This window comes from Myotis yumanensis, unplaced genomic scaffold, assembly GCF_028538775.1.
Source record: "Myotis yumanensis isolate MYYU_CA2020_CCGP unplaced genomic scaffold, mMyoYum1.0.hap1 SCAF_16, whole genome shotgun sequence".
NCBI lineage: Eukaryota > Metazoa > Chordata > Mammalia > Chiroptera > Vespertilionidae > Myotis > Myotis yumanensis.
Genome location: NW_027223767.1, coordinates 20427049 through 20454752, shown reverse-complemented (window position 1 = coordinate 20454752; position 27704 = coordinate 20427049). Strand labels below are relative to the sequence as shown.

The 27704-nt window shown below is 59.5% G+C and overlaps 3 protein-coding genes across 4 annotated transcripts; 1 reads left to right on the top strand and 2 right to left on the bottom strand.

The window, feature by feature from the left end:
• Positions 1-258: 258 nt before the first annotated feature.
• On the bottom strand, positions 259-5300 carry ABHD15 (abhydrolase domain containing 15). Its single transcript, XM_070394273.1, has 2 exons — positions 4420-5300; positions 259-2032 (listed from the first exon to the last, which is right to left on the bottom strand). The coding sequence occupies exons 1-2, from the start codon at positions 5298-5300 to the stop codon at positions 1507-1509; spliced, it is 1407 nt and encodes a 468-aa protein (XP_070250374.1). The 3' UTR covers positions 259-1506.
• A 2156-nt stretch (positions 5301-7456) lies between these two features.
• TP53I13 (tumor protein p53 inducible protein 13) lies at positions 7457-11357 on the top strand. Its single transcript, XM_070393010.1, has 7 exons — positions 7457-7616; positions 7794-7862; positions 8084-8125; positions 9820-9948; positions 10090-10287; positions 10375-10930; positions 11016-11357. Exons 1-7 carry the CDS (start codon positions 7545-7547, stop codon positions 11126-11128), a joined length of 1179 nt encoding a protein of 392 aa, XP_070249111.1. The 5' UTR covers positions 7457-7544; the 3' UTR covers positions 11129-11357.
• A 313-nt stretch (positions 11358-11670) lies between these two features.
• GIT1 (GIT ArfGAP 1) lies at positions 11671-27704 on the bottom strand. Of its 2 annotated transcripts, XM_070395541.1 has the most exons (21): positions 27430-27704; positions 21412-21545; positions 20873-20985; positions 20648-20753; positions 19437-19654; positions 19259-19353; positions 18882-18924; positions 17054-17080; positions 16818-16866; positions 16273-16345; positions 15594-15691; positions 15111-15222; positions 14844-14977; positions 14532-14684; positions 14222-14452; positions 14085-14138; positions 13812-13898; positions 13638-13711; positions 13350-13532; positions 13166-13229; positions 11671-13041 (listed from the first exon to the last, which is right to left on the bottom strand). In XM_070395541.1, exons 1-21 carry the CDS (start codon positions 27479-27481, stop codon positions 12829-12831), a joined length of 2313 nt encoding a protein of 770 aa, XP_070251642.1. In that variant the 5' UTR covers positions 27482-27704; the 3' UTR covers positions 11671-12828. The 2 variants fall into 2 exon arrangements, with proteins under 2 accessions (XP_070251642.1, XP_070251643.1); XM_070395542.1 differs by lacking the exon at positions 17054-17080 and having other exon boundaries at positions 27430-27703.

Genomic DNA, 27704 nt, shown 5'->3' with positions numbered 1-27704 from the left:
TTTAGATTCTTGGATAGTTCAGTTTCTTCTTCTTTGATCTAGAAGAATAAGGCTTAAGATTATCCAAACCTGAAATCATGGCCCCAGGAAGTCCTTGTCTTAGCACCTGGCTTCAGTAAATATCTCTTCCCTTTAAACTTGCTTTGCTGTTTGTGAGGCAAGGATGAAGCTTCCAGTCAAAACAGATGCCCTCTTTCTCAATGACGAAGTAAAATAAAACTTCAGGACAAAGCTCTTAGCAGCACATGAAATCAGATGTCCTGTTGTATTGTTTAATGGTCTAACCCACACCAGGACGCCTGTGTCAATGTGTACAATACCTTACTTTACACTGGTCTTCAGCATTATTCCTCATAAAACCAAACACCCCACTCAGATCCAGAAAGAAGCTCTTTCTGCATCTACATGAATGGCCTTTGGAATAATTGAGCAGAAATAGCATAGTAATGTGAAATATTTATAAATTACTTAGTTCTAGCCAACATCTTAGAACTTTTTGTTTTCCCTGGTCCCAGATGTTTCTCCAGGTTCCGGAGATGGAGAGGCTACTAGTAGTGTCAGAAAAGAGGGCAGCTAACCAGACAACACCTAAGATACGAGGTTTATACTTTTCACCACTTAGAGAAAGCCCACGTCCCAAGAGAAAAGCAGCTCTGGCGAGAGCTCTCTGGAGTAATAATCCCCAGAAATGGTACCAGAGGGAGCAGCTGAAGTGCCTGAGAGTCTGGCTTCTTGAGCCATGGTCTAGTAGACAATGTTCGAGGACTTCCCGTTCCTAAAATCATCCTTGGGATCTGTCCAGTGAGGCTTGAGGTCCTAGGCTGAAGCCTCAGATCAGCTCCATTCCCAATGGAAACTTGCAGAAGACGGGCCTTAGTATTCCAGACAGCCATTCGCCGTCTCTCCCTTGTGGCCTTAGTGACCGCAGCTCAGCACTGCACTGAGGGCCGCTGCCACCTTTCTCACACTCACTCAAGGCAGATGCAGCCATGTGGCTCTTCGAGGCCACGTCCACGATGTGCATGAAGTCAGCAGGGTGCCACAACCGCAGAATGAAATGAGGGAAGTGGGACCGAGACGCAAACTTCCTGTCCTCACTACAGAAGCGGCTTCAGCTTGAGCATCAGGGTCACAGAGCTGATTATTTATGTGGGGCAGAGCTGCCCAATGACACACAAACTCATCTTCTTGTAGTCATTGCTGGCGAGAGAGCATTTTATCCTGAGTCCGTGGGTTTAAACGGTGCTAGTGTTTGGCTTACGGTCGGTGACAGGAGACAATGACCAGAAATGTCCAGCTGCTGACCAGGATGAGCAGGAATGTGTGGAGCAGAGCCTGGGCAGGAGTTCTGCTCAGGGTTAAGTAAGTAGCAGCTAGCTGGGAGCTCCATCTCTCTCCACAGACCAGAAAAGAAGAAAGGGCTGAATCAGTGGCAAAGAGCTGCAGCTGCTCGCCCCACGCAGTCCTCTGTTCCCCGTGCAGGACAGGGCGTTCTCCGACTGGGCTTCACCTGGTATATGATCGCTTCCAGCTAAAGATCTCATCCAGGCTGGAAGAGGGAGAGACCTCCCGCTTCTGCAGGGCTCCCCAGCGACGCCGGCCCCCGAGGAATGAGCCTCGGTGCTTGCTCAGCCCTTTTATCCTCTCCTCTGTTCGGAAGAAGTCAGTCAAGGCCCGGAAGTACTCCAAGATAACCTCGTGGCTCCACGCTGGCAGAGACTCCTGGCGCAGGAACCCACAGTGGCCACCCTGGCGACTGAGCAGGAGGAAGAAGTAGGGGTTGCTGTGAAAGAGTTCAGTGGGCAGAAAGTGGTCTGGGGGCCCGCACACGGGGTCATCGGCGCTACAGATACACAGCACAGGTACGGCTGCCTCGTCCACGTCCCGGAGGGGGTCGTTGTGGTCCCAGTAGGCGTCCCAGCTGATGGGGAAACTCTTGGTGTGGCAGAAGAGGGTCTCCTCAAACTCTCGCAGGGAGCGGCTCCTGAACAGTTTGTGGGTGTCCACTGTGTCCTCCAGGGCCGTGGTGTACCTGGTAGCAAGAAGGCGAACAGAGAAGGTAGGAAAGAGAGGGAAGAATTAGAAAACATGTCAACAAATTGGCAGCTCACAAGCCAGTTTCTGACCACAGAGGCTTTCTTTGGCCATATAATGGGGGTTTTTTAAAAATATATATTTTATTGATTTTTTTACAGAGAGGAAGGGAGAGGAATAGAGAGTTAGAAACATCGATGAGAGAGAAACATCGATCAGCTGCCTCCTACACACCCTCCACTGGGGATGTGCCCGCAACCAAGGTATATGCCCTTGACCAGAATTGGACCTGGGACCTTTCAGTCTGCAGGCCAATGCTCTATCCACTGAGCCAAACCAGTCAGGGCCCATATAATGTTTTTTAAAACGTCCATTTCATTGTCATCATTTAAAATGCTGCTATCAGTCCAGCTAACGTGGCTCAGTGGTTGAGCATCGACCTGTGAACCAGGAGGTCATAGTTTGATTCCCAGTGAGGGCACATACCCAGGTTGTGGGCTGGATCCCCAGTGTGGGGCATGCAGGAGGCAGTCGATCAATGATTGTCATCATTGGTATTTCTGTCTCTCTCTCTTATTCTCCCTTCCTCTCTGAAATCAATAAAAAATATTTTTTAAAAATAAATAAAATGCAACTATCAGGCTCCTTTAGACAAATGAGAAGATCTGGCGAGATGAGGGCAACAATCAGGGTATTTCCTCCCTCCTTCCCGTGTCATGGTTCCTGCCAGGTCTGTCCCTCATGGCATTACCTGCCCAGCACGGGGCAGCCTTGACTTTAAGGCTGCTGAGCTACAGCGACCGACAGCTCTCCTCCTGATCAAAACTTCTGTCCCTCTGTGGGCAACTTGTTGGACCCCTCTTAGAAGAGCTCACTGGCTCAGACTATCTAAACCAGCAGGTGGCACCCCCACAATTAACATTTTACTTTAGGATGTATGAGTTTGTGTTTTAAAAGCGAATATGCCATCCAGATCGTGACAAATGAGGGTGTGGAGGAGGTTTTCCTAGAGAGGGCTGGATGGCAGACTGATTTACAGGGTGAGTTCCCCAATGGGAGCCTGAGAGCAACTGTTCTGGGGAAGAGGGGCATCTTTGCTGTTGCCACCTCCCTGGAGAAGGCCTGGGGCCCCCGATGAGGAGGCCAGGATGGGCAGCTGAGACCTTTGGGGGGATCAATCCAGCAGTCGTCTGTTGATTTTGGATGTGTGTCTCCTGAATCATTCAAAGAGATTTGCCCTGAGTCTTTAATCCCAAACTTCCATGAGCAGGGTAGTTACTGAAGACTCCGTTTCCTCTCCATTTCCCTCATCTTATCCTTCAGCTGGTGCCCGGGGGGATTTGGGGATGGAAGCTGGTACCTAAGCCACACGAGAGCACCTTGCTCCTGGATACTCTGGAAGCTCTGGGTTGTCATGGCAGCCTGTTATTGCGCTCAGGATTTCATTTCAGAACAGGAGGCAAAACGGGGCAAGAAAAGAGAAACCATAGTTGCCACCATTTATTGAGCACCTACCCAGTGCCACGCTCACTTCCATGGCCTCGTTTCATGCATATACGGACCTGGGGAGTATATGTTATTTAGTTATTATCAACTCCCTTTCACTGAAGAGAGAAGTGAGGCTCCAAAGAATTCGCCAACTTGCTGGAAATTCAGGATTTGAACCCGTGACCTGCGCCCACATCTCAGGTCGTTCTGCCACAGCACAGTTATCCACATGTCTTTGACCTCCTCCTGCCTCCCCTAGGAAGGCCACAGTGCAAGCCGAGGCCTGGGTATGTGCTGTGGGAATGTTGCCTTCTCAGGGGGAAAGTCTCACCTGTATGCCTGGTGGTAGGGTAGAATGTTCTCTTTATGGAGATTTTTTTAAAAACTGTGTTTAAATATTCTTTAAATTGTTGCCTTAAATATTGAGCACATAGGAATATGCAAAACATTTGTTGGGTCTAAGGATTTTTAATAAATACCTCCACATTGTTTTATTCCTGTCCCCTCCAGGCTCAAAGGCTGTAGGGAACATTCTGGACAGACAGCCAGCTGCATCGCTGCCAGAGCCTTTGCTGATTTGACAAGCTGCGGACTAAGCGGTCGGCAGGCACTGCCTGTCGGGGATGCGGCAAGTGCTCAGGTTGCTAGGACACGGTGAGGCCAGGGGCCGGGCGGGAGGCCCTGCCTCGTATAATGATGCTGACTGAGTCTTCTATGGATTTTAAACCGGCTCCCCTGGTTCTCTCTCGACTGGAGGGTTCGGACAGCTTCAGACAGTGTGTGAGGGGACTTTGCCCAGGTCGCCGTAGACCTGTCGGAGTCAACACCAGGCAGAGCTGTGTCTCACTCAGCCCAAGACCCTGTTACCCCTCACAGGTCTGCGGCCCCGTTACCCACCTGCTGAGGGCGATTTTCTGGTGGAGCAGGAAGCCCCGCTCGTAGGGCCAGGGCAGGCCGGCCTCGAACCACTCGCGGCAGCGCAGCACCGGCGAGATGCAGGCGGCCCCCGTCATGTAGCTGGAGGAGCCACACTCGCCCAGGTAGGACAGCAGCAGCGCCGACCCGGAGCCCTCGCTCACCGCGAACAGCGGGGCCGCGGGGTGTCGGAAGCGGATGTAAGTGACCGCCTCCTTGAGGTCGGAAGGGTCCCCGAAGGGCTGCAGCCGGGGGCTGACCAGCGGGCAGCCGTGGTGGCCGCGGCGGTGGAAGATGACAGGGTAGTAGCCGCGCTCCAGGGCGAGCAGGCAGAGGCCGAGCACGTTGCGGGTGAGGCGCCCCCACGCATTGGGGATCACCAGCAGCACCGCCGGCAGGCCCCCGGCGTTGGTGACTCGACGGCCCCGGGCGCAAGGTCCCACGACCCAGTCCAGGGCCACCAGCCCATTGTCGGCCAACTGCAGGTACTCCCGGGCCAGCTCCGGTCCGGGCCCCGCCGGCAGCACGAAGTGGCGGAGGGTCTGCAGGTGGGGCCCCGAGAGCCAGGAGCGCGGGCCCGGCTCCAGCGCCGCCGAGCGTCGCAAGGCGCGCAGCAGGCACTGCGCCAGCGCCGACGGCTTACAGATGAGCCTGCACCCGCCGGGCAGCGGCTCGCGCCCGTTGCCGAACTGGTCCGCCGGGCCTCCGCCGTCCGCCTCCTCCTCGTCGTCGGGGCCCCCGGCCCTCGGCAGGGTCCTGGCTCCGACGGCGCGCCTCCCGAGGCGGCGCAGCCTGGGGGCCAGCAGGCCGAGCAGGGCGATCGCGGCTAGGAGCAGGGCGAGGGCGGCGCCCCACGGCGGCATGGCGAGGCAGGAGCGTCCCCGGCGGGTGGCGGGTGGCGGGTGGCGGCCGGCGGCGGCAGGCGATGGGGCTGTCCCCTCCGCGAGTTCCCCGCTCTGCCCGCGGCTCCGCCCGGCTGCGGGCGGCTGCCCAGGGCCCTCCCGCGCGGGGGGGCGCTCTCCGGATTGGCCACGGCCCCGAAGAGGCAGCCAGTTCGGGTCTGGCTCCCCTCGTCCGCCCCCCCGCCCCCCCGGCCCTTTGTACAGCGATTGCGACAAGCAGGAGCAGAGGGTGAAAGGAACCGAGGCCACGGAGAGGGACGCGGACGCGCCAGCGAGCCGGAAGGGAGTGGGGAGGGCAACGAGCCGAGGAATAGGGTGTTGGCGGCAGAGAAGTGGGGAGACTCCGAGACCAAGGCTTGGGGGGCCGGGATGAGCATGGGTCCCTGTGCCCGCTCCTCCGCCCGGCGCTGGGCGCAGCTGCCGGGGAGACCCGGCGACTCTGCGCCCTCGGGGGCCGCTGCTGAGAAGCAGCAAAGAGAGAAGTGAATAGACCGCCGCTCCCGGCGGGCTCCCGGGCTCCCGGCGCTGCAGCCGAAGGCACCAGCCGCGCCTCCCTCCCGGGCTCAGCCGCGCGCTCTGACCTTGGTGTTCCTCTCGGCCCCGTGGGCACCAGCAACTGCGCAATAACCCCGCCTGGCGGGGGGCCTGGCGCCCGGCCTGCGGGGACCAAGGCGCGCGGGTTTGGGCGGGAGCCTAGAGCGCCGGTGGGCTGCGCGTCCGCTGCCTGCATCGGTGCGCTGTGCCGACGCCCCCGGGAGCGTGGGGCTCCCCCCGAGAGCCTGGCTTCAGGTAGATCTTTTAAACCGCGCCCCAGGCCCTGGCCGGTTTGGCTCAGTGGGTAGAGCGTGGGCCTGCGGACTGAGGGTCCCAGGTTCGATTCCGGCCAAGGGCACATGCTGGATTGCGGGCTCCATCCCCAGTAGGGGGCGTGCAGGAGGCAGCCAATCAATGATTCTCTTATCATGTTTCTCTCTCTCTGTTTCTCTCTCTTCCTCTCTGAAATCAATAAAGATATATTAAAAAAAAACAAAAACACAACACCAAACCGCTCCCTAGGAAGAAGAAACCCCTCGCCAACTAAGCTGGAGAAAAGACACACTGGGGTGCGGGGTGAGGGAGATACATGTCACCAGGTGGTGGGGCATAGGTCGGGGTCCCTTCAACACCTCAGTGGCTAGCAGTTACTGGGGGGCGGGGAAAGAGTGAGGAACCCCTTTGTAAGTCACAGGGATGTGAGCCATGACTGAAACAACACGTTCTCCCTCCATTCGGAAGTTTGGGGCTCGGCATCTTAACCTTCACCCTTCACTCACGTTCCCGTCTTTCCTCAAAATCCCGAGGAGAGCCCAGGAAAAGGGGGCCAGAGGGGACCAGGGAGAGAGCTGCAGAAGCAGAGCCCGCTGCCGGTGGCGAGGCCTTGGGTTCCTCCAGCTCACGGGGACCAGTGTCTCCCGGAGCACACGCTGGCCAACGAACGGGAGTGGAGGCGGAGGTGGGGAGCAAGCAGCTGCCGGCCGACTGCGGCCTCCCGGAGCGTCTGGGTGTGGGGACAGGGAGGTCTGAGACCCTCGGAGGCCGGGCCCGGCCCTCTGTGCGAGGGCAGGAGTGGGATGGGCTGACGGTGAGGCTCTCGGACGGCACAGCTCTCCCTTCCTCCCTTCCGCGCTCGGACTTGGTGGTTCTGCCCATCTTCATTGGCGGGTCTGGAGCGAGCTTGCCGGAGGAGCGTGCCCGTCTCCCCTCCTGGGCCGCCCGGTCCACAGGGACCCCATTCCGCCCTTCGCCCGGTTCCCCGATCGCACCCCGGGGCCGGGACGAATGCGGAGCCCAGGAGGTGGTCCCCGCCCGCCTGGCAGCGCGCGGCGCTCGGGCGGGATTCCCGCACAAAACTTTTCCGGCCTGGGGTTCAGGACGCGCGCGCGCACAGGCGGGGCCGGGGGCGGGCGCTGGGGCGGGGCGGAGGCGGGCTGAGAGCGGCGCGGCGCGGGGCGGGGCGCGGGGCGTGTGAGCTGGGCGTCCGGATGCGCGGTCCGGGGCGGCGCGAGGGGCGCGCGAGCTGGGGTGTCCGGGCGCGCGCGGGGCGCGGGGCGGGGGGCGAGGGGGCCGGACAGGCGCGCTCGAGCTCGGGGTCTGCGGGGGCGCGCGAGGTGGGGCGGGGCTGCGCGCGCTCCCTCCCTCCCGAGCAGGCGGCTGGCCGGATCTGGGATGGCGCCTCCTCTGCCTTCGCCCCAGCTGCTCCTCCTGGCAGCCCTGGCGGGGCTCCTGCGTCCCATGGAGGTAAGGCGACCCGCCCCTGAGAAGGCTCAGAGCTCTTCGCCGAAAGTTCGTCCTGGAAGGAGGAGCACGCGGAGAGAGGACTAGGAGTCCTCCCCTGGCGGGCAGGGCCTGGCTTGGGAGAGGGCAGGGCCCTCGCTGAGGCCAGCGCCCCAGCTCTTCTGCGCCTTGGACCCACAGGTGATGGCTGAGCCGGCCGAGGAGGCGGGAGCCCGTTGCCCGGGGGGCCTGTGGCCTCTGCCCCAACAGGTAGGAGCCTGGAGGGCGACGTGAGGGAGGGTGTGAAGCCCAGTCCCGCTCTGGCCCCTCTGCACCTCCAGTCACCCTCGGAAGGACCTCTGCCGGTTCCTCCATCCCTCAGTCGCCAATGTCTTCATCCCAACCTGGAGGCTCGGGGCTTATTGTCCCCTCCCCACGCCCCACACAGGGCCTCCCAGCTGCTCTAAGCGCTCTTCTTTCCCCACATATAGGTGTCACCGAGAGTGACTTACACCCGGAGGAGCCCACGGCAGGTGAGCACTATCAGGAGCCATCCAGGTGTCTGCACTTGCAGGCGTTCTCTGCCTTTTCTGCTCATCATCTCCGTTTGTTACCACTTCCCTCAGGAAGAGGCAATGTGCTTAGTCCGGACCATGAGCCCCAGGCCTCTGTCTGCAAGGAATGCTGTTGAGTGGCTGGCTGTGTGGGCAGGATGATAGGAGGAAAAACAACAGCTCGTGCTCCAGATGTGCTGTGTGACTGTGGGAAGTCTCCTGGCTCCTCTGGGCCCCGGTTTTCTCTAAGAGAGGATATCAGTAACGCCCCTGCCCACGAGGAGCAAATGAATAGTGTGTGGCAGCACTTTGCAAAGTACGAAGCTGTATTATGTCAGGAGCGTGCCTTCGATTACCGGGCTCCAAACCGTGGGTTCGCCTTGCATGGCTGCCTCTGTTTTTGCCAGAGGCCAGATAGCTTCCATATCCCTTTGGTTTTCCTTTTGAAAAATCTCACTTTTTTTTTATCCTTGTGATAGTTCCAGGCCAAGAGACCTCATTCCACCTACCTGATTCCTTTCCTCAAACATCCCTTTCATGAAATCATTTTGCTGTTCAGAAGCCTTTGATGGCTCCTTATTTCCCACCTTATCATGACCGCACTCCCTTGCCCGGCTTTTCAGGCCCGACCTAGTTAATTAAGCCTTGTCTGACCTCACCTAATCTGTGGCTCACCCACCACACGTGTGAGTGCCAAGCTCATTCCCATGGCCTTACCTTTGCTCCAGTGCCGTGGTCGGCAAACCGCAGCTCGCAAGCCACATGCGGCTCTTTGGCCCCTTCAGTGTGGCTCTTCCACAAAATACCACGTGCGGGCGCGCACGTACAGTGCATTCTCCTCCACTCCCTGTCCTGTCCTGACCTGAGGCTGACGCAGGGAGCTTCCTGGCCACCCACCATCCGTTCGCATCCGCCTTCAAAGCCCAGTGCAGGAGCCCGCTCTCCCATGAGACCGTGCCCGATCACATCAGCCCTTGTCCGTCACCTTCTCTAAATTTGCGTAATGCTTATAACTTAAATCTTATCACTTAACAACTAGCCAGTTTGAGTTTTATTAGTGTGCTCTTTCATTTGCATTAGTTCTGTTTCCCCGAGTTTCCTTTACATTCCCTGCAAGTGGAGTCTGGGAGTTCTCTTTTGGCATCTCCTGCAGCACCTGGCACAGTGCTGAGCATCAGGTCAGCTCAATCAAAGAGTATTAATAATTGATCAAGTGTTTCCATCCTGGGATTGTGCACCTGCTGCCCGTGTGCCCTGTACTTGGATGCCTTTGGGAGACTGACTCTATAGATAGGATCAATGAAAAGAAGACTTGGTCTCCATAGAGGGGATGCTTACAGTCTAGACTGGGGACCTGTAGGACCATCATTGTAGGTGCAGAGAAACACAGCTAAAGAGTGTGGTCGGAGTCTGACTGGGATACCCAGGCACGCTGTCATGGAGGCTGTGAGCTTTGAGGGGTGGCACTTGATGGAGGAGGGGTGAAAGGAGTGCTCAGAGGCAAGAGGCAGTTCATGCCACTACCCAGGGTCCTTTTTCCTTTCCTGAGCTCTCCTGGTGGAAGGGCCATGTGCCATCCTGGGAGTCCCTTTAACCTGGTGCCAGGATGGGAGAACGTGGGGCTCTCACAGAAGGCCCGGGCCTGGCTGGCTATCTCCATGCCTTTCCTCCAGGCAGAGGATGTCAGCTTCCTCTACCATCCCTGTGCCCACCCCTGGCTGAAGCTCCAGCTGGTCCTCCTGGCCCACGTCCATGTGGCCCAGCCCGCCCTGGCCCCTGACTCCAGCCTCACTCAGGACCGGGTAAGTGGTTGGTGAAAGTCAATTGTCTGACACGGGCAGCGCCTGCAGCTCCGTGTGCAGGAAAAGGGACATTGGGGGCTTCCTCTTGTTCCTTCCCCACCTTCATGTTAGCTCTTCTCTAACAACTGCCTTCTTTCATAGCCCCTGGTGTTGGAAGCGTGGGGGGTGGTGCTGGAGATGGCATGGGTGGAGCCAGCCTGGGCTGCCCACTTGCTGAAGCGAAGGCGGTGGAAGAGGCAGAGGAAGAAGGCACAGTTCTTCTCTGACAGCCTTTCTGGGCCCTCTCCCTGGGCGCGAACGCCGGGCAGAGGGAGGCTGTGCCGGAGAGGGTGTGTGCAGGTGAGGAGTGGGGCCCAGCTTGGTTGGTGGTGTGGTCATGGGGTTACCTGGGGGGAGAGAGGATGAGTGCTGTCTCTTCTCCCCTAGGCCCCAGCTTTGGCCTTTACTCTGCGGAGCTGGCGGCCCCCAGGCCCAGAGGTGGTGTCTAGAGGGCCCAGGCAGCACTCTCCTGGTGGTGCCAAGAGGCGTGGGCTGCGGGCTGCTCTTGGTCTCCAGCCTACTTCCTCAGCCCCGAGGTTCCCCTCTGCTTCCCCATGGAGCGTGGAGACCAGGAAGCCCAAGCTAGGAACCCCAGGTGAAGGGGGTAATGCTCCATTTGTGCCCACTGCCCCCCTGCTACCTGGGGGGCCTCGAGGCAGTGCCAGCTCCAGGATAGAGGTCCAGGTGCTCAAAGGGCAAGGCAGCCCAGGTGGCTGTGCCTGTCCAAGCCAGGCTTCCCCAGCGGCTCGGGCAGCAGCACCTCCGCGGGCAGCCCGGGGCCCCACCCCACGCACGGAGGAAGCTGCCTGGGCTGCCATGGCCCTGACCTTTCTGTTGGTGCTGCTCACCCTGGCCACACTCTGCACTCGGCTGCACCGAAACTTCCGACGCGGGGAGAGCATCTACTGGGGGCCTGTGGCGGACAGCCAGGACACTGTGGCTGGTGAGACGTTCCCTTCCTCACCCATCCCTAGCCCCGCCCCGCCCCATGGCTTCCCTGCCCCTGACTGCTTCCCACCCGCCCACAGCTGTGCTGAAGAGGCGGCTGCTGATGCCCCCGCGTCGGGTCAAGCGCTCACGCCGGAGACCCCTCCTCCCACCCACGCAGGACAGCGGTCCAGATGGGGACAGCTCCGACTGACCTGCCCCGGCCCTGCCACTCTGGCAGGTTTTGCCCCTCCTCCCCCGGGGAGGCCGCGACCTCTGCCACGTGGACCACGCGCAGGGCCGCCCTCTGGTGGCCGGATGGAGCATTTGCAGAAGGGTTAGTTCTTAATGTGGTGTTTGTGGGGAAGGGTGGCCCAAGGAAGAAAAAGGGGCTGTTGTAGCCTCCTTTGCCAAAACTCTGTATTTTTAACTAAATTATTTTAGTAGAATCTTGCATTGAGTTTGTACATCTGACATAGAGACATACTCACTCCCACCCGTGACACTGTCCTAGGCCATTTAGGTTGTGTGAGGTGGGGCGGTTATAAAATTGGACGGGGCCTTAGAGGCAGGGTTTGAGGAGGGAACCCCTCCCACCGCTGTGAGCGGGATGGTGGTGGTACTTACTGCACTTACTTCCCAGCCCCCTCAGTGAGGCGGCGCTGTGTGCATTTGCTTCACACCTAACACCTTTCTCCCTTTCATGTTTGCCCCCTTCCCAGCCCCTCCCCTCAAGTCTCAGCATCAGAAACAGCACATGATCACTTATTTATTTTTGATACAAATGTACATGATACACATCTTGACAGTCAGCCCACCCACCACCATACAGGTAGAGCCCGGCCCTGGGGCAGAGGCCGGACGGGAGAGGAGCTGGTGGGCGTGGCCATCTGCCTCTCCAGCCTCCCAGGCTGCAGCCCAGGTCCAGGTCCCCAGACACTGCAGGCACAGGTGCTAGCCTCTCAGAGGTTATAGGGAGGGGCCTCTTGGCTGAGTCGGGGACCCTGGGGAGCCAGCCCCAGGCTCAGGCGCTCAGTTCTCTGCCCCAGCCAGCACACTCCCCCTCCACAGGGAAAGGGAGGGCAGATGGAGGGGAGTGGTTTTCATTTAAGTTTATAGAGAAAGGGGTACGAGTGGTGGGAGTGATGAGGGGAGGCAGTGGGCAGGACCCCAGGTGGTTACTCTGGCAGTCCCTGGCCCCAAGGTGGTGAGAGGGGCTGACCCCCCACACTGGTCCTGCTGCTCTGGTCCCCTCACCCTTACAAAACTCCACATGGACCAGGCCTCTGGAACGGCACTGCCGCCCCGTACACTCACACAGGGACACTTAGTTACCACGACGTTAAAATTAAGGGGTGGAAAGAGAAAAGAAGAAAAAGATTTCCAGTGTTTGCTGCTGGGGACCCCGGGACACAGGTGGGGCCGTTTGGCATTGAAGGAGAGCAGCATGGGGGCTGGTGGCTACAGGATGGGGACATCCACAGATTATGTACAAAGGAAGGGGTGCCCCCACTCAGCCCCCAACAGGGCTGAACTGGCTCATGGGGGTGGGATGCATATGAGGGGAACGGCCCCACTTGGAGTGTCCCCACCAGACCCCCTGCGGAGGGTGCCCTGGAGGGCAAGGGGCTGGGAGTGATGCCTTACAGGCCCCTGCAGGCTAGAAGGGGAGGAGACGCTATGTACAGGGGGAGGTGCGTGGAATGTGGGGGACAGGAGCTCCTGCCACCCCACCTCCCCATCCTTGGGGGCTGGAGGGGGGCGGGCACCAGGGTGCCTGGCTGCCAGGGGAGAGTGGCAGCACTAAGGGCACTTGGTGCCAGCGGCTGCTGGGGTGGGGGTTAGTGTCTGGAGTGGCCCATCTCCCATGGCCAGTGAGGTCCCAGGGTGTAGGTGAGGGTGTAGGGAGAGTGGTCACTGCTTCTTCTCTCGGGTGGTGATGGTGACCAGCTGCTTGGCAGCCTTGGCAATGTCATAGGCGCACTGGATCACCTGCTGAGTCAGCAGCTGGAAGTCCACGGGAGCGCCGGGCTCCGGAGGCACTGTCTTCCGGCACTCGCTCTGCAGCCGGTAGGCGCTGGCGTTGAGCAGCCGCAGGGAGCTGCGCACAGGCTCCAGGGCTGGTCTCTGGAGGGAGGGAGGAGAGAGAGGGGCCTCAGGCTTCAAGCCGTGAGTACTGGTCAGGGCCCGGGGTGTCCACACCTGCCCCACCCCGAAGCCCTCCCAGTCCTGCTCCTCTCTGGCCCTGTACCTTTGGGAAGAGAGAGGCCATCTCAGTCACAGCCAAATGGATCTTCTCTGAACAGGGCACAAAGCTGTGGGGGAGGGCAGGCATTAGGGGCTCTGAGGGAAGGCTGCCAGGGACTGGAACACCGGCCCCTCTCTTGCCCTCAGCAACACCCACAGGCCATAGGAGCTGGAGCCCCACCCCATACCTGTCATGCTTGAATTCCTGGGCAGCCCGCAACAATTCCTGAATGTTCTTGGTGACCTGCTCTGTCTTCAGGATGACGTCCTCTGTGCTGGGAAGCCCAGGGTCCAGGTCTCCATCCAGGCTTTCCAGCTCTGGGTGGAAGTCCTCCTCCTTGCCCAGCTCTAGAAACTTCTTCCCTTCCAGTCTGGGGCGCGGGGACAGAAAGAGAGACGTTCTAGCCAGGAGGCCTCTTGCCTGTGCCCTCAGCCACTCCAGGACCCACCTGACCTCCCTCTGCCGGGTGCCTCACCCTAGCAGGGGGTCCCCACTTTGCGTGTTTTCATAGTCGCTGTCGGCACCGCTGCCGTGGCGGGAAAGTTTGCTCTAGAGGACGCAGGACAGGGCAGTAGGTGAGAGAAATTCACAGCCCCACCCGCCACACATCCCATGCAGCCGTCCCTTAGGCACAGGGAGGAGACGTTACCGTGTGGCGGCTTCCTTCCTGGGAGCACGACAGCAATGGGGAGGGGGGAGTGAAGGGCACAGCTGAGGCTGAAACCCCCTTCCGGATCTAAAACCCAGGACGGCTGGAGTCAGTCTCTCCTCCCTGTGACCCACCTCCCAGCTTCCCTGCACGGCGGGTAGGAACCGTGTGTGTCTCATCAGCCTGTGCCCAGCCTCCAGCACAAAGCCTGGCACCCACTGGGGCTCAGAACCTATTTGCAGACACGGACCCACTTGCCCCGGCCCTGCTTACCCGGTAAAGGCCGGCAGGGCCGTGCACTGAATAGATGGCGTCATCCTCCAGCTCCTGGGGGTTAGCACAGTAGGTGTCACGGGGGGCCCTGTGACGGATCAGCCCTGCGTCCCCACCACCTTGAGCCGGCAACTCACAGTGCTGTGGAAAGGCTGCAGCCGTGTGGCGAGCTCGTCCCCAGGGGGGCCCCCAAAGGGCTTCAGGGCCGAGCCTGGTTCATACATGGAGAAGGCCTGGCGGTCTCTGCGGTGGGCACTCCCACCAGGCGCCATGGATGAGTGTTCTGCCCGTTCGCTGGGGAGGGGGGGCGTGGGCACCGGCCCTGGTGGCTGCCGGATCTGCAAGTTCTCCGCCTGCAGCTTGTGGATCTGAGAGTGGAGGGGTGTCAGAAACTCCAGAGGGTCCAGGCAGCACCCCACCTCCCCACTGGAGCCCCCACACCCTCACCTCCCTCTGCAGCCTCCGGAGCTCGTCACTCAAGCTACTGTTGACCTTCATGAGCTGCTGCACCTTGGCCTCGGAGGTAGCCAGGGCCTTCTTGAGCTCCAGGTACTCCTGCAGCGTCACGGCCCCGTCAGACAGGTCTGAGGAATCCATGCTCTGCGAGGTGAGACAGAAGCCGGTCAGCTGCCAGGGACGGGACGGAGGGCTGCTCTCCAAGCTGTGACCAGCCCACTCGTCCCCGAGGCCCTGGGCGACAAGAGGATGGAGCTGGGCCTGATGGAGGCCGGGGAGGGGCGGGAGGGGCTGCGCTCAGACCCGAGCACGGTTGTTCCGCGTGGCGCCGGCGCTGCGCAGAGGCTCCTGGTCGGTGTCCTCGTCTGAGGCCACGCTGTCGTAGTCGTGCTGGTCGTCGAGGTCACTCTGGCTCCGTACAGACAGCTCGAGGTTGTCTGAGGGCACAGGCCTGTCACTCAGGGCTCAGCCACACCACCCATCTATCATGCAACCCCCGAAAGGGAGCCATGAAAGAGAATATCCTGGAGCTGTGCCCATCCCCCACAGCTCCACCCTCCCCCTCCCCACCTGTGGGGCTGCTCAGGCTCTTGCCCTGCTGTCTCCGCTTGGCCTCGCTGAGAATGTCGATGATCAAGGTGGCAAACTCTCGGGCATTAAAGCGGGCCAACTTCTGACGCCCCTGTGAGGCAGAAAGAGCCGGGCTGGCATGACGGGGCCGCTGCTGCCTGCCATCAGCTACCCGCTTTAGCCACAGCTAAAACATCGCAGCCGGCTCTCCTGGCCAGGGCAGGGGGTGAGGGATGGCACAGGCTCAGGGTGCCTAGGGGAGCTCGCAGGAGAGGCTGCAACCCACCCCTGAAGCTGCTCACCAAGTGCTCAAAAGAACAGCTTCTTCCCCACGCCCAAGCCGCAGTGCCAGCCAGGCCAAGAGAGGCCTTGGGCAGGGGTGGAGAAGAGCAGGCCTGGGCCCAGGCCCAGACAATAGCTGGTGAGGAAGGCAGGGCCCCAGAGCTGGCGACCCCTGGAAGGCCCCCCACCAAGCCTCCTTACCTGGTTCCGCGTAGCTGAGTACTCAGGGTTAACAGGCAGGAAGGGCACAGCACTGCGCTCTGTCACCAGGGTGCTGTGGTTCTGGGTAGCCAGCCATACTGTGGGGGAGGAGCAGGGAGCAGATTGTCCAGGGTGGCCAGGCCCATGGGTTGGGGTGGGGGAGAGTGCTGAGCACAGCTTTCCTAGCTCCTCCCCAGACCTACAGAGCTTGGTGACCAAAACGGGGGTGGTCTTCAGACAGGCACGGGGCAAGGCCAGCTGGAGACTGACACAGAACAAGACTACTCCCTCTCACCAGGCCCAGCCGAGTTTGGGTTGGAATCTGGCTGTGGCCAGGAAGGAGTGATGGGGAGGGGGGGAGGGAGCGGGGTGCAGGGGGCGGAGCAGGACTGGGGCGAGAGCCAAAGTGGGAGGCAGCTAGAGCAGGGATGAGCCCCAGTGGGGGTTGGGGGGTAGGAGGAGCAGGCTGGCTGCCTCCAGCTCAGCACACTCTGCCCAGCTGGGGAAGCTGCCCAGGCGGGCTCACAGCTGGCAGAGGCTTACACAGGCCTGCCGAGCAGACCAACCCAGGCCCCCCGAGCAGACCAACCCAGGCCCCCTTCTTAGTTTCGACCAAAGTACCGAGAGCCACCCCAGGTCCCAGCCTTCTCTAGCGGGTAGTTACTCTGTCCCAGCTCACCAGCGTCATTTTCTCTGCGATCCACCTCATCATACACGTCCATGGCAAGTTCCTCAAAAAGCCGGTTGCTGAGCTGGAGGCACAGAGGGGGTCAAGGCTTTGTCAGATCCACTGGCCCCGGTGCCGACAGGGCCAGCTCGCCAGGTGTCATAAGATGTGGGAAACCACTTGTGTCCCTTATGCCACCCAGCCCCACAGTCTCAGAACTGGAAACTCTGTCTGCCAAGCTCCAAGGTGGGAGAGGGCAAAAGGGAGGCCAGACTACACCAGCTAATGCCACTGTAGGTCAGAAGTGGAGCTAGGGCCCTGGGATCCTTTGAAAGGCAGAGCCAGGGTCAAAGACAAGAGGTGGAGAAGTAGAAAAGAGGAGACTTAGCCCTAACCGGTTTGGCTCAGTGGATAGAGCGTCGGCCTACAGACTCAAGAGGAGACTGGGGAGGCTGGAGTGAGAGCAGGTCAAAGACTTGGAAAAGGACACCAGGTCAGAGGAAGGGGGAGCAATCAGAGGGGCGGGTGGGGGGTGGTTAGGAATGGGGCAGACTCACCGCCTGCAGCTTCTTCTTGGCAGCTTTGGCCAACTCAGACAGGTCCAGGCTGTGGACAAGGGGACGCCGAGAACGGGGAAGAAGGGAGAGACCAGACATGAGATGTGGCCAGACCCTTGCCAATGACCCCCCTAAACATGCAGAGATCCCAGGGAGACAAGACCCCAGATGCCACACAAGAGCCACCCCGCCCCGCCCAACCTCCAGAGCCTGCTCCCGTGGCAGACACCAGATACCTCTGAGACATGCACTTTTGCCGAGATCTAAGTCCAGAGGAAGGCAGCAGAGGGAGGAACAGGACAGAGGCAGCAATTACCCAGCAGAAGGGCAGCACACGCCTTCCACGTCAAGCTCAGACTCATCTCTGTGCACACGCTAGACTCAGAACATACAAAACTGACCTCATCCCCACCCCCCCACCCCCCGCCCCCCATCTGCTCCTGACTGGCTGGCTCGCTCCTACTCTCGGTGACCCACTCACCCAGCACCGTCAGCTCCTGGGAGCCACCTGAAACCTCCCTCAGCCGCAAGCCTTTGCCCGACTGTTCCCAGGTTCTGCCATCATTTCCTCCTGCCTGGGCTTTTGCTATAGTTTATTAATCCATCTTCCCCCTCCCAGTCCTGCCCTTACAAAACTCTTTTCTACCTAGCACCCAGGGTGATCTTTTTGATGCACCTGGCGGCACTATTCCTGGCCATATAAACATCTCAGCAATAACAAGTATAGATGGCATACTTCAACAAAAGGCTCATTTAAAAAATATGCTAAATGCTTTGCATGCATTATCTTATTTAATCTTCTCAACAGCCCACAAAGACAGGCACAGTGGCCCTCATTTCCAGATAAGATAACGAAGGCTCTGAGAGGGTAAGCAGCCTGCCTGGAGTCACACAGCCCGGGCAGCAGCAGAGCTGGCTCCACACACCCCCATGCTGGAACCTCTCTGCTCTCGGGAGGGCCACAGCTTTTCTCAGGACTCACAGGACTGGCCACTCCGTCTCTATTCCAGTCTTGCTCCTGGGATTCCCGGCCTCTCACATATGCTGTAGTCTCACCATCTGCTTGCAGTTCCTGGCATAGCATTCCTAACGTCTATGCCTCTGTCTCTCTTGCTGTACACCCCACACTGAACTACAACTGTCTGACCAGGCTGCCTCCCTTTCTCTACTGTGAGCTCCTTAAAGGCAGGGATGATGTCTGAGCCACCTCTGTGTCTCAGTGCCAAGAACAGCAGCTGGCACTGCGAAGGTGCTCCGTTAACATTTCATTGAGTTCGTGCCCATATGTGTTTACAACACCCCCCTGCCACGCAGGCACACACACCAGGCAGAATCAACCAAAGAAGTAGGGGGAGTCTCGGGATTTCAGAACAGAGGAGTGTGCGTTCAGGAATCCAAGGTCCCAGATCTGACAATCCCCATCTGCCCACACCGCCCTTTGCTCTCCAGATCCAAGCTAGCAGGCACAGCTGGGCATAAAGACGGCCATCGGAGGCAGCCACCAGGTGGCGCCAGCATCCATCTTGTAAGCTGGGTAACGAGTTGGAGGTGGTACCTCCCAGCCTGGGCACCTGGGGCCTCTCAGATCAGAGGCAGAAACACCTGGATTGTGCCACGCCCTGCCCTCCAGCCCCTGCCAATTTATGAACACACCACTCGGGGCTGGCCAGTTACTCAGATCCCTGGAGCCCACCGCCTTTTCACTGAAGAGCAGAGGTTTATCTAAGATTTCAGTGGGGCCAGTATCCCTGGGAATAGAACCTGGTGACCCACTGCTCTTGGGGGTGCTCCTTGTACTCAAGCACTATGTTTTGACAGAAGGGGGCTCAGGTTATGCTGGCTATGTGCTAAGTTGACACTTATCTGCCCTGGGGCCCAGAATTAGGGAGTAAGGACTAGACTATGAAATGTTTGTGCTTTCAGCCCCTAGAGGAGTTCGGTGGGGAATGTGGAGGGGTCCCAGGCCCCTAAAGCCTGGGGCGCTGGAGGGGTGGGGGCTCTGGGGGTCAGACACCAACGTGGCCTCTAACAGCCTCTGGGACAGGACACCAGGTGGGCACTCACCTATCGGCCATCTGTGGGATGATATAATGCCCATTCTTGTGATCTGAACAAAAATAAAAATGCAAAAGTCACTGATGCTGAGTGGCCTTAGCAGCTGGAAGCCCACCTCACTGCCATGAGCAGGGAAGGCACCCAGAAGTGTCAGGGGAAAGCCAGGAGGGCAGGCCACCGCCAGCAGCCTGGGAGCTGGCTAGAAGTTATGCCCACCCCCACTCCCTACCCCAGTGTGCTGAAGCCCAGAGCCTGCAGCAATTTCACAGGAGCCAGTTGCTTAGCAACGCTGTTCCCCAGCCGGCTTTGTCACCATGGCACCTGCTGCTGAGGTGTGTCTGGGTCCCACCTGCCTGGCCCAGCCAGGCCTGCCCCGCTCTGCTCACCAGGCTTTCGTCCACAGAGATAGAAGGCCAACCGGTCAGTGAGCTCATATTGGCACTCGACTAGCCTTTCTGCCAGCTCATGGTGCCCCGCCTGCCTGTGGGGAGGGGGCATGGCTCAGCCTGCAGCAGCAGCCCTCTCCCCCCACCCCCCAAGCCTCTCCCTTCAGCCAACCCTCACCTGGCATAGTCAATGGGTGTTCGGCCATTAACGTCAGGAGAGCCAGGATCAGCCCCATACACTACAAGAAGCTCGGCCTGCAGCGTCTGCCCGGCCTTGGCAGCCACGTGCAGAGGCGTGGTGCCCTTCTCTGGATGGAAGAAGTTGGCCTGGGCACCCAGGGACAGCAGGCGTAGACATGTCTCCAAGTTGCCTGTCCGCACGCTTGAATGCAGTTGCTGCAAGGAGTGGAAGCGTGCAACAAATGTGTGAGCCCCTCCTCCTCCAAGCTGCACCTGGTATTGGAAGCACCTGGGACTCCCACAGCTCCAAGGGCCCAGCTGAAGTTCGGTTGTCTGGGAGGACAGAGGGCTTCCCACTAGGAGTTAACACCAATTAATAGTAGCTGTTGCCCTAACCGGTTTGGCTCAGTGGATAGAGCGTCGGCCTGTGGACTGAAGGGTCCCAGGTTCGATTCCAGTCAAGGGCATATACCTTAGTCTCGGGCACATCCCCAGTAGGAGGTGTGCAGGAGGCAGCTGATCGATGTTTCTCTCTCATTGATGTTTCTAACTCTCTATCCCTCTCCCTTCCTCTCTGTAAAAAATTAATAAAATATATTTTTTTAAAAATAGTAGCTGTTGTCAGTCACGATCTACCACAGTGGTTCTCAACCTTGGCTGCACATTAGAATCACCTGGGAATCTTTAAAATCCTGATTTCTGGGCCTCATCCTCCGGAAATTCTGTTTCTTTGTTATGGGGTGGGGCCACAACATTAGTAACAAAGAAACAGAATTTCTGGAGGATGAGGGCCAGAAATCAGAATTTTAAAAAGATTCCCAGGTGATTCTAATGTGCAGCCAAGGTTGAGAACCACTGCTCTACCACATGCTGTGTGCTCTGCTTGGAACAGACATTATATATGAGATGATGTTGTTCTTTCCCATTTTACAGATGAGAAAACTGAGGCTCTGAGGCTAAGGAACTACCCCAAGTTTTCCTGGCTTTTGGGGGCAGTTGGGGAATTTTAGCCTTGTGTGTCCATCTGGGAGTTGAGGGCTGTAACCACATGCAGCCGAACCAAGCAAGTTCGCTGCTCCACATGCCCGCTGCTCTTGCCTGACCTCGCTGCCCTTGGGGCCTAGGGCTGAGAGGTGACCAAGGAGAAGCCTTCAGGGCGTTACGGGTGAGGAGGGGCCCGCCCGCCCGTCCATCGTGGGCCCCTCAAACCTTGCTGAGGTCTTTGGCGGTGACCCCGTCGTCATCCCGGCAGGGAAGCTTGTGCACAAATGCCAGCATCTGGTACTTGGCCCTGATGAACTCTGACTTGATGGGGCTGCACGGGGCACACAGGAGGAAATGGGGGGCAGAGCGAGAGGCTAGTTACCGGGCCACCTCCCAGGCCCATGTCCCAGACCACACAGCCCCTGCCACCACCCCTCCAACCCGACTCACTGGACTTTGTCTTGGGGGTTGGCTTTGCGCCGGCCGCTCTGCACTTGTGCAGGGTCCAGCAGGGAATGCTCCCAGATGGAGTTGGCCCCGTTGCTGGCGAGCGTGTGCACCATCTGCGGGGAGGAGATGCCAAGTGAGAGCGCACTGAGTGCTGGGCACCAGGCACCGGCCACAGCCAGTGTGGCTGCAAAAGTACCAAAGGGCCTACTGGGTGCCTGTTCACTGCTGCACCTCCATCCCATCAGGCCACCCCGGGTTGTGGGTCCTATCTAGAACTCCAGGTCACATGACCGGCATGCCAAGACTGAGAGAGGTTAAGCGACCTGCTCAGTGCTACATGGCCAAGCTAGTAAGTGGCAGAGCAGAGAGGAGAGCCCAGGTCTGTCAGACTCCAGTCCTGGATGCCCCTCTCTGATGAGTGGATGGGTTTGGGCTGGGTTAGGGTCTTCCCCAGGCAGGTGTGTATGTTAGTCTGAGGGAAATGTGCTGCGACTGGCACACACTGTGGCGAGGGAGGAACGGCGGGCCAGCACCCGTACCTGCAGCAGCGTGGGAGGCCAGGCGCTGTGGCGAAGGTGCTTGACAATGGAAATGTGGCGTCCCAGGCTCCGGTGCACACTGCAGCACTCGTCACACACCAGCACACCCCTGCTGATGGAGGCCCAGCCAGGGTCTGCCGGGTGGAAGCCGGGGTCAGCCATAGGCAGATGCAGGCAAGACCCCCTGAGCACTGCTCTGGGCCAGCACTATGCTTAGTATCTGCACACATTCACTCACTTGGTCCCTCAGAGGTCTAGGAACTGGGACATCAGCAGGCACAGGCGACTGATGAGGAAGCTGAGCTAAGGCAGTGAGGGATTTCCACACAGGCTCACAGCTGGCGACTGACACCGCCAAGCCCTTTCCTACACATAGCTGGCCTCTGGGAAGGTGTGGTCCCCAGGGCCTACTCAGCAGGCATGGTTTCCTGTCCTGCAGTCACCACTATCATTCCCACAGCCTTCCCCAGGGAACAAGACTGCTACCCTAGCCCTTCCCCAGGGAAGCAGGGATCCCCTAGGGGACGGAACCCCGATGTTTCCACACCACTCATCCCTACGCACTCCTCCTGTGTCTGGGTCAGTGCCACATCGCTCCTGCATCCAGACTTCTGTTGGAGCCAATGGCTCACCTGCCGGACCCATCGCAACCCCCAGGGACACCTGACTCTGCCCTCATCCTGCCCAGGCAGAGGCCTTTGCATGCCTGAGCCTCCTGTCACCATCACTGATGGAATCCTTCTTAAGGGGGATGGGGAGAGCAGAGGAACTAACGCTGACTGAGCACCCACGATGTGCCACTGGGTGCTGTATGTATGATGCCTCTCAACTGTCAGGCCAGGTAGGAAAGGCTACCATTGAGGAAATAGTGCCTCAAGAGAGGTTAGTGCACTTGCACAAGGTCACACAGCGAGTGAGTGGGAGTGCTGGGATACGGACCCAGGCACTTAGATGCCAGAGACCGTGCCATGTCCAGAACCGCTGCTGTCCCTGTGCCTCTGTCCTTCAGGGGACAGCCCTCAGGGGACAAGGGGGCTCTGGGAACCTCTCTCCACTCCTTGAGAAGTGAACTTTGGAAACAAGAAGGGGGCCAGGACAGAGTGGGAGCTCTCAAGGGCAGGGGCCATGCCACCCATCCCAGGCCCCTTGGGAGAGGGGGAGGAGACAGCTGCATACAGCTCTGGCTGTGGAAAGGTCACGGGGGAGAAAGCAGCCATTGTGTGTCACTGGAGAGTGGGGGCAGGGAGCCTTCTCCCAGGACACTGTGCTCTGCCCAGGACCCCCCGTCTCAGGAAGCCCTGTCCCGGGAGGGGAGGCTGGCTCTCTGCCTCGCCCCATGGTGCTCAGGAGTAACGAGAGCCTCTCCAACCAGAAGCTGATTCTCAGACCTTTCCCCGAAAGGACTTCATCAGAGTACCCGGGAGAATCTCGAGGAGACTGAGTCAGGGTGCAGCAAGAGCTCTGCCCACTGCAAGTCGCCCCTCACAGCATGGGGACAGGAAGCGACAGAGGGCCTCAGCTTTTTGAGTCAGGGATCCCCCACCTCCCCAAAACAAGGCGACAGGAAAACACAAGGCGCTCACTATACACCTTCTTGGGGAGCTCATTCCAGGGGCCTACGAGGAAGGAGCCCGCCACCTGTGCCAAGACGGGCAGCCCTAAGGCACACTTGAGTGTTGGCTTCACCCAAGGAGTGAGACACTCCAGGCGTGAAAAGCTCCCTCCCCCACTCCCCAACACCACTGGGCCATCACCGGCAGCCCAGGCAGGAAGCTGGAAATGACGCAGCCTAAATTCCTCTTGTTGAAATGGTGGGGTTTCCTGTAAGTGGGGAGCCGCCCAGGCCAGGATCACAAATGGACCGCCCTACCAGAGAAGCCCAGCCTAGGAGGACTGGCCAGAACAGACACCGCAAGTCCCTGAATATGGCAGCGACCAACACACTAGGACAGTGATGGCGAACCTGTGACACGCGCACTCATTTTTTTGGTTGATTTTTCTTTGTTAAATGGCATTTAAATATATAAAATAAATATCAAAAATATAAGTCTTTGTTTTACTATGCTTGCAAATATCAAAAAATTTCTATATGTGACACGGCATCAGAGTTAAGTTAGGGTTTTTCAAAATGCTGACACGCCGAGCTCAAAAGGTTCGCCATCACTGCGCTAGGATCTGGGGAACGTGGTCCAAGACTCTGCCTGCCACTCTCCTAGGCTGGGAGGGGATCCTCCCTCTCCTCACACGTCCACAGTGACCTGATAGGAAGGGCGGGCAGGGCACACGGTCCTGGTCTGGGGCACAGTGGTGCCAGTTCAGTTCTGACTGACAGATGAGAAAGCCCACTCCCTGCTCCTTATGCCCAGGGGACACTGGACATACCCAAGCAAGAGCCCCCAAGCCTCACCTAGGCCAGATGCTAAGCAGAAGGGCCAGGAAGGGTTCCTGAAAGTCAATGCCTACTGAAGTTTAAGGTTAAAGGGACTCTTGTCTCAAAGAGAATAGAATCTCTGGACCAAACTTGGGGCAGAAAAGAGACAGGGAATGTCAGGGCCAGGGGATGTGGTGACCAATCTGGTACCTGCCAATCCTCCTCCTGGACTCCTGCCTCCCGTCAGGGTGGGGTCTGCTAAATGTGGGCCAGTGGCAGGAGGGTCCTGAGGGAACATTAACCAGTGCCAACCCCATGGAGGTTTCTCCCAAGATAAATTCAGGCCACCACTTAAAGCCTAGTGGCCTCTGGGGCCGGTAGGTCTGCTCTAAGGCTAGCCTCTCCTGAACTAGGGACCAGATCCTCACTGGGGAAGAGAAGCCCACCACACTGAAAGCAGGCAAGAGGAATCTACAGAAACGGAGGCCAGAACGGCAGTTACCTTTGGAGGACACTGACTGGGCGGAGGCACAAGAAAACCCCGCAGAGTGATGGAAATGCTCTACCTCTGGACTGGAGTGATGGCTACAGCTATACACACACGTACAAACTCATCAGGCTAAACAGAAAGGTGCGGGCAGTTTGCCATTCATGTTATATCTCAATAAAAGAGGAAGAAAGCCCACCATTCGCCCCATCCCACAATCTATATATATAAAAGCCTAAGCGACCGAACAACCGAATGATCGAATGACCAGCTGACCAGTCGCTATGACACACACCAAACACTAGGGGGCAGACGCTCAACACAGGAGCTGCCCCCTGATGTTCAGTGCGCTCCCACAGCCAACCTCCAACAGCCCCTCCCTCTGGCTGGCCAACCTCCCTGCCCCGATAGGCCCGATCGCCGGCCAGGCCGAGGGACCCCACCTGTGCACGAATTCGTGCACTGGGCCTCTAGTAATCTATACTATGAAGAGACACATGAGCCTGCAGGTTCCCAAATGTCCCCAGCTGGTGGCCAGCCTTGCTCATCCAAGGTGCCTGTAGGTCTCCGCTCCTGTGCCGGAGGCTGCGATGGAGGCCCACAGGGTGAGGAACAAGCCCTTGAGAGCTGGGCCAGGACTGCGTGGCAGGGGGAGGATGAGGGAACACACATTTTGCAGGTTCCCTGACCCCAGCCCCTTTCCTGGACTCCCAAGGCAGGCAGGGGCACAGATGGTGCCTGACCAGCAGCCATAGCAGCCATGCCATGACCAACTGCCTCACAACACACTCACACTTATCCCAGGCCTGGGAGCAGAGGGAGGACAGGGGCCTTTGGGGTCAGGCTGCATCTCACCTTTGACCTCCATAACCACCCCCCAAATTAACCAACTACAAGAAGCCACGACCCCATTCCTAGGGCTGGGACTGCAGGGTTCGGGTCACAGAATCAGGACCACAGATTTGGAGACGGGACACTCCTCAAAAATCATTTCTACTCCAACTTCTTTGCCTTACAGTTGAGGAAGCCTATGACTCTGGGTAGGAGGCACACACCAGGGTGGCTCTGGGTCTGAGCTCCAGACAGCTGCCTACTCTCAAGCCTTTTACTTGGGCTGAGGGTAGTTCCCACACGGAGAATGCCATTCCACGCATCATACAGCGGGGGCTGGAGCAGACCCAAGTAGCCAGCAGGGGTCCTGACCAGCATCCAAACACACGGGGCGTGCCTGCTCTGTGCCAGACACCTTGCGAGGTGCTGGGTGGGGTGATAAGACTTTGTCATCACCCTCACCTTCTCACCATTTGCCTCTTCCTGTCCTAATCAAGGGAAAATGAGGTCCCCGGGGCACAAATGCCCCTGTGGATCACGGACCGGGGGTAAGAGTTGGGCAGTACAAACACATCGGAAACACCATTCCTCCCCCGAGCCCAGTGGCCATCCAGAGACTGCAGCCAAACAGGCAAATGAAATGGAAAAAAGACAACTGCCTTGTTGATGCTGCTCTGTATCCCTCAAACCCAGAATCAGGACCACAGATCTGGAGACGGGACACTCCTCAAAAATCATTTCTACTCCAACTTCTTTGCCTTACAGTTGAGGAAACTGGGGACAGAGCGAGGGAGGTCTTGCCATGGGGTCACAGAGTCAGCTGCAAACAAAGGTAACCCTAAAACCCAGGCTCCCCTGAAAGGGTGTCTGCTGTGCGTGCTACTTCCACCCAGCAGAGCGGCACAACCGCCTGGGACAGACACACAGAAGAGAAGGCACGCTCTCCTCTTCGCCCTTCTATCCCTAGGGCTGGGGCACGGGGATCCCCAGACAGCGTGTTCAGAGCCCCCTGGAGGGTGGCATGCCCTCAGAGGAGGCCTCAGGGTCATAACCAACCACAGAGGACCATGCCTCTGCCAGGCACCCACAGTTCCCAAACACTCCAGGCTGGAGCCGTAGGAGCCACCAGAGCATCTGTGAGTCTCAACCTGTTGGGGTCCTGGGCTGTCCAAAGAATGTCCGGACGTCATGGGCCCACAAAATAGCACCCCACACTCTCACACCTAGTCTGTCCACAGTCCCCCTAGAGTTCACAGACCCCCTGAGGCTGCCCAGGGAGACAGTTCCTTTTCCAAAGAGAGGATGGACAAGGCCAGGGCTCCCCCCCGCCCCACACCTGCCGAGCCCCATCACTGGCAGTGTCCTCCCACATCAGAAGGGAGCGGCCTGGTGGGTCACTGCGCCTCACTGCCTCAGCAGGTCGGGGCGTTCACATCAGCCTGGAGCTGGGAAGAAGGGAAACACCATGGTACACACAGCCAAGAGGCAGCCCAGGGAGCCAGGGGCTCCTGGGGAACCTAGAACCCCGCAACGCGACTCCCTACCCACTTCTGGTCAGACGGGGCTAGGGGACCAGGCTAGGGGGGGAATCTGCCCAAACTGGGTCGACGCCAAGCTCCCTTTCCCGAGCAGGCCTGCCCGAGGCACAGGAAACGCCGAGTCCAGCTGGTCCCAGTCACCAGGTGGCCCGGGGGGCTGCCTCCGAGGAAGATGCTCGGGCTCACACGGGCCCCGCACGCCAGGCCCTGCAAGGCGCCCCAGCCTGGGGAGCCAGGGGCCGGGAGTCCTGGGAGCCACCCCTCATCTGCTCCCGAGGAAACAGGATCCCAGCGCCCCCTCCCCGCGGCCCATCTGCCCGGCTCTCTGCCCCTTGCCCTCCGCCACTCCAGCAGGCCAGCCCACCACGCGAGCAGCAGGTGCAAGACGCGGGGGTGGCACGGCGACGGCACAAAACCACGTTCGCCCCCACCCCCCAAACCTGGCCGGCCGCCGCCACGGCCCTCGGCCACCCGAGGCTGGCGCTTCCGTTCGGATATGGAGATGGGGGCGGGGGGCACGAGCCGCCCGCCTCCCTCCGGCTGAGGGGTGGGAGGCGGCGCCGAGAATGTCCTTCCTCGCTCGCCCGCGGAGCGAGGGAACGGGGGGCCCCTCAGCCGGCCCTCCGGCCAAGGACGAGGCTCCGCAGTGGCCCGGGCGGGGACCGAGGCCGGAGGGAGGCCGCAGCCCCCAGCCCCACCCCGCCCTCCGGCCCCGCGCGCCGCTCCCGCCAGGCCCCGGCGCCCGCCCGGCGGCCTCGGCGCGCGGTCCCGCCCCCGCCAGGCCTGCTTACCCGGGGCGCTGCAGTCCGCACACACCTCCGCTCGCGGCCCCTTCCGGGACATCCTCCGCGGCGACGCGGCCGCAGCCCGCTGGGCCAGCGTGGGGGGCGCGGGCGGCGGCCCCGGGCGGCGGCGGCGGCCCTGCTGCCCGGCCCGGCTCCGGCAAGGCCCCGGCTAGGCTCCGCGCGCCCGGCCCACCGACCGCCCCGGGGCTGGCCCGGAACCCGCCGTGCCCGCCTGCCCGCTCGCCCTCGGGCGCCCTCCGCCCCGCGCCGCCCCGCCGCCG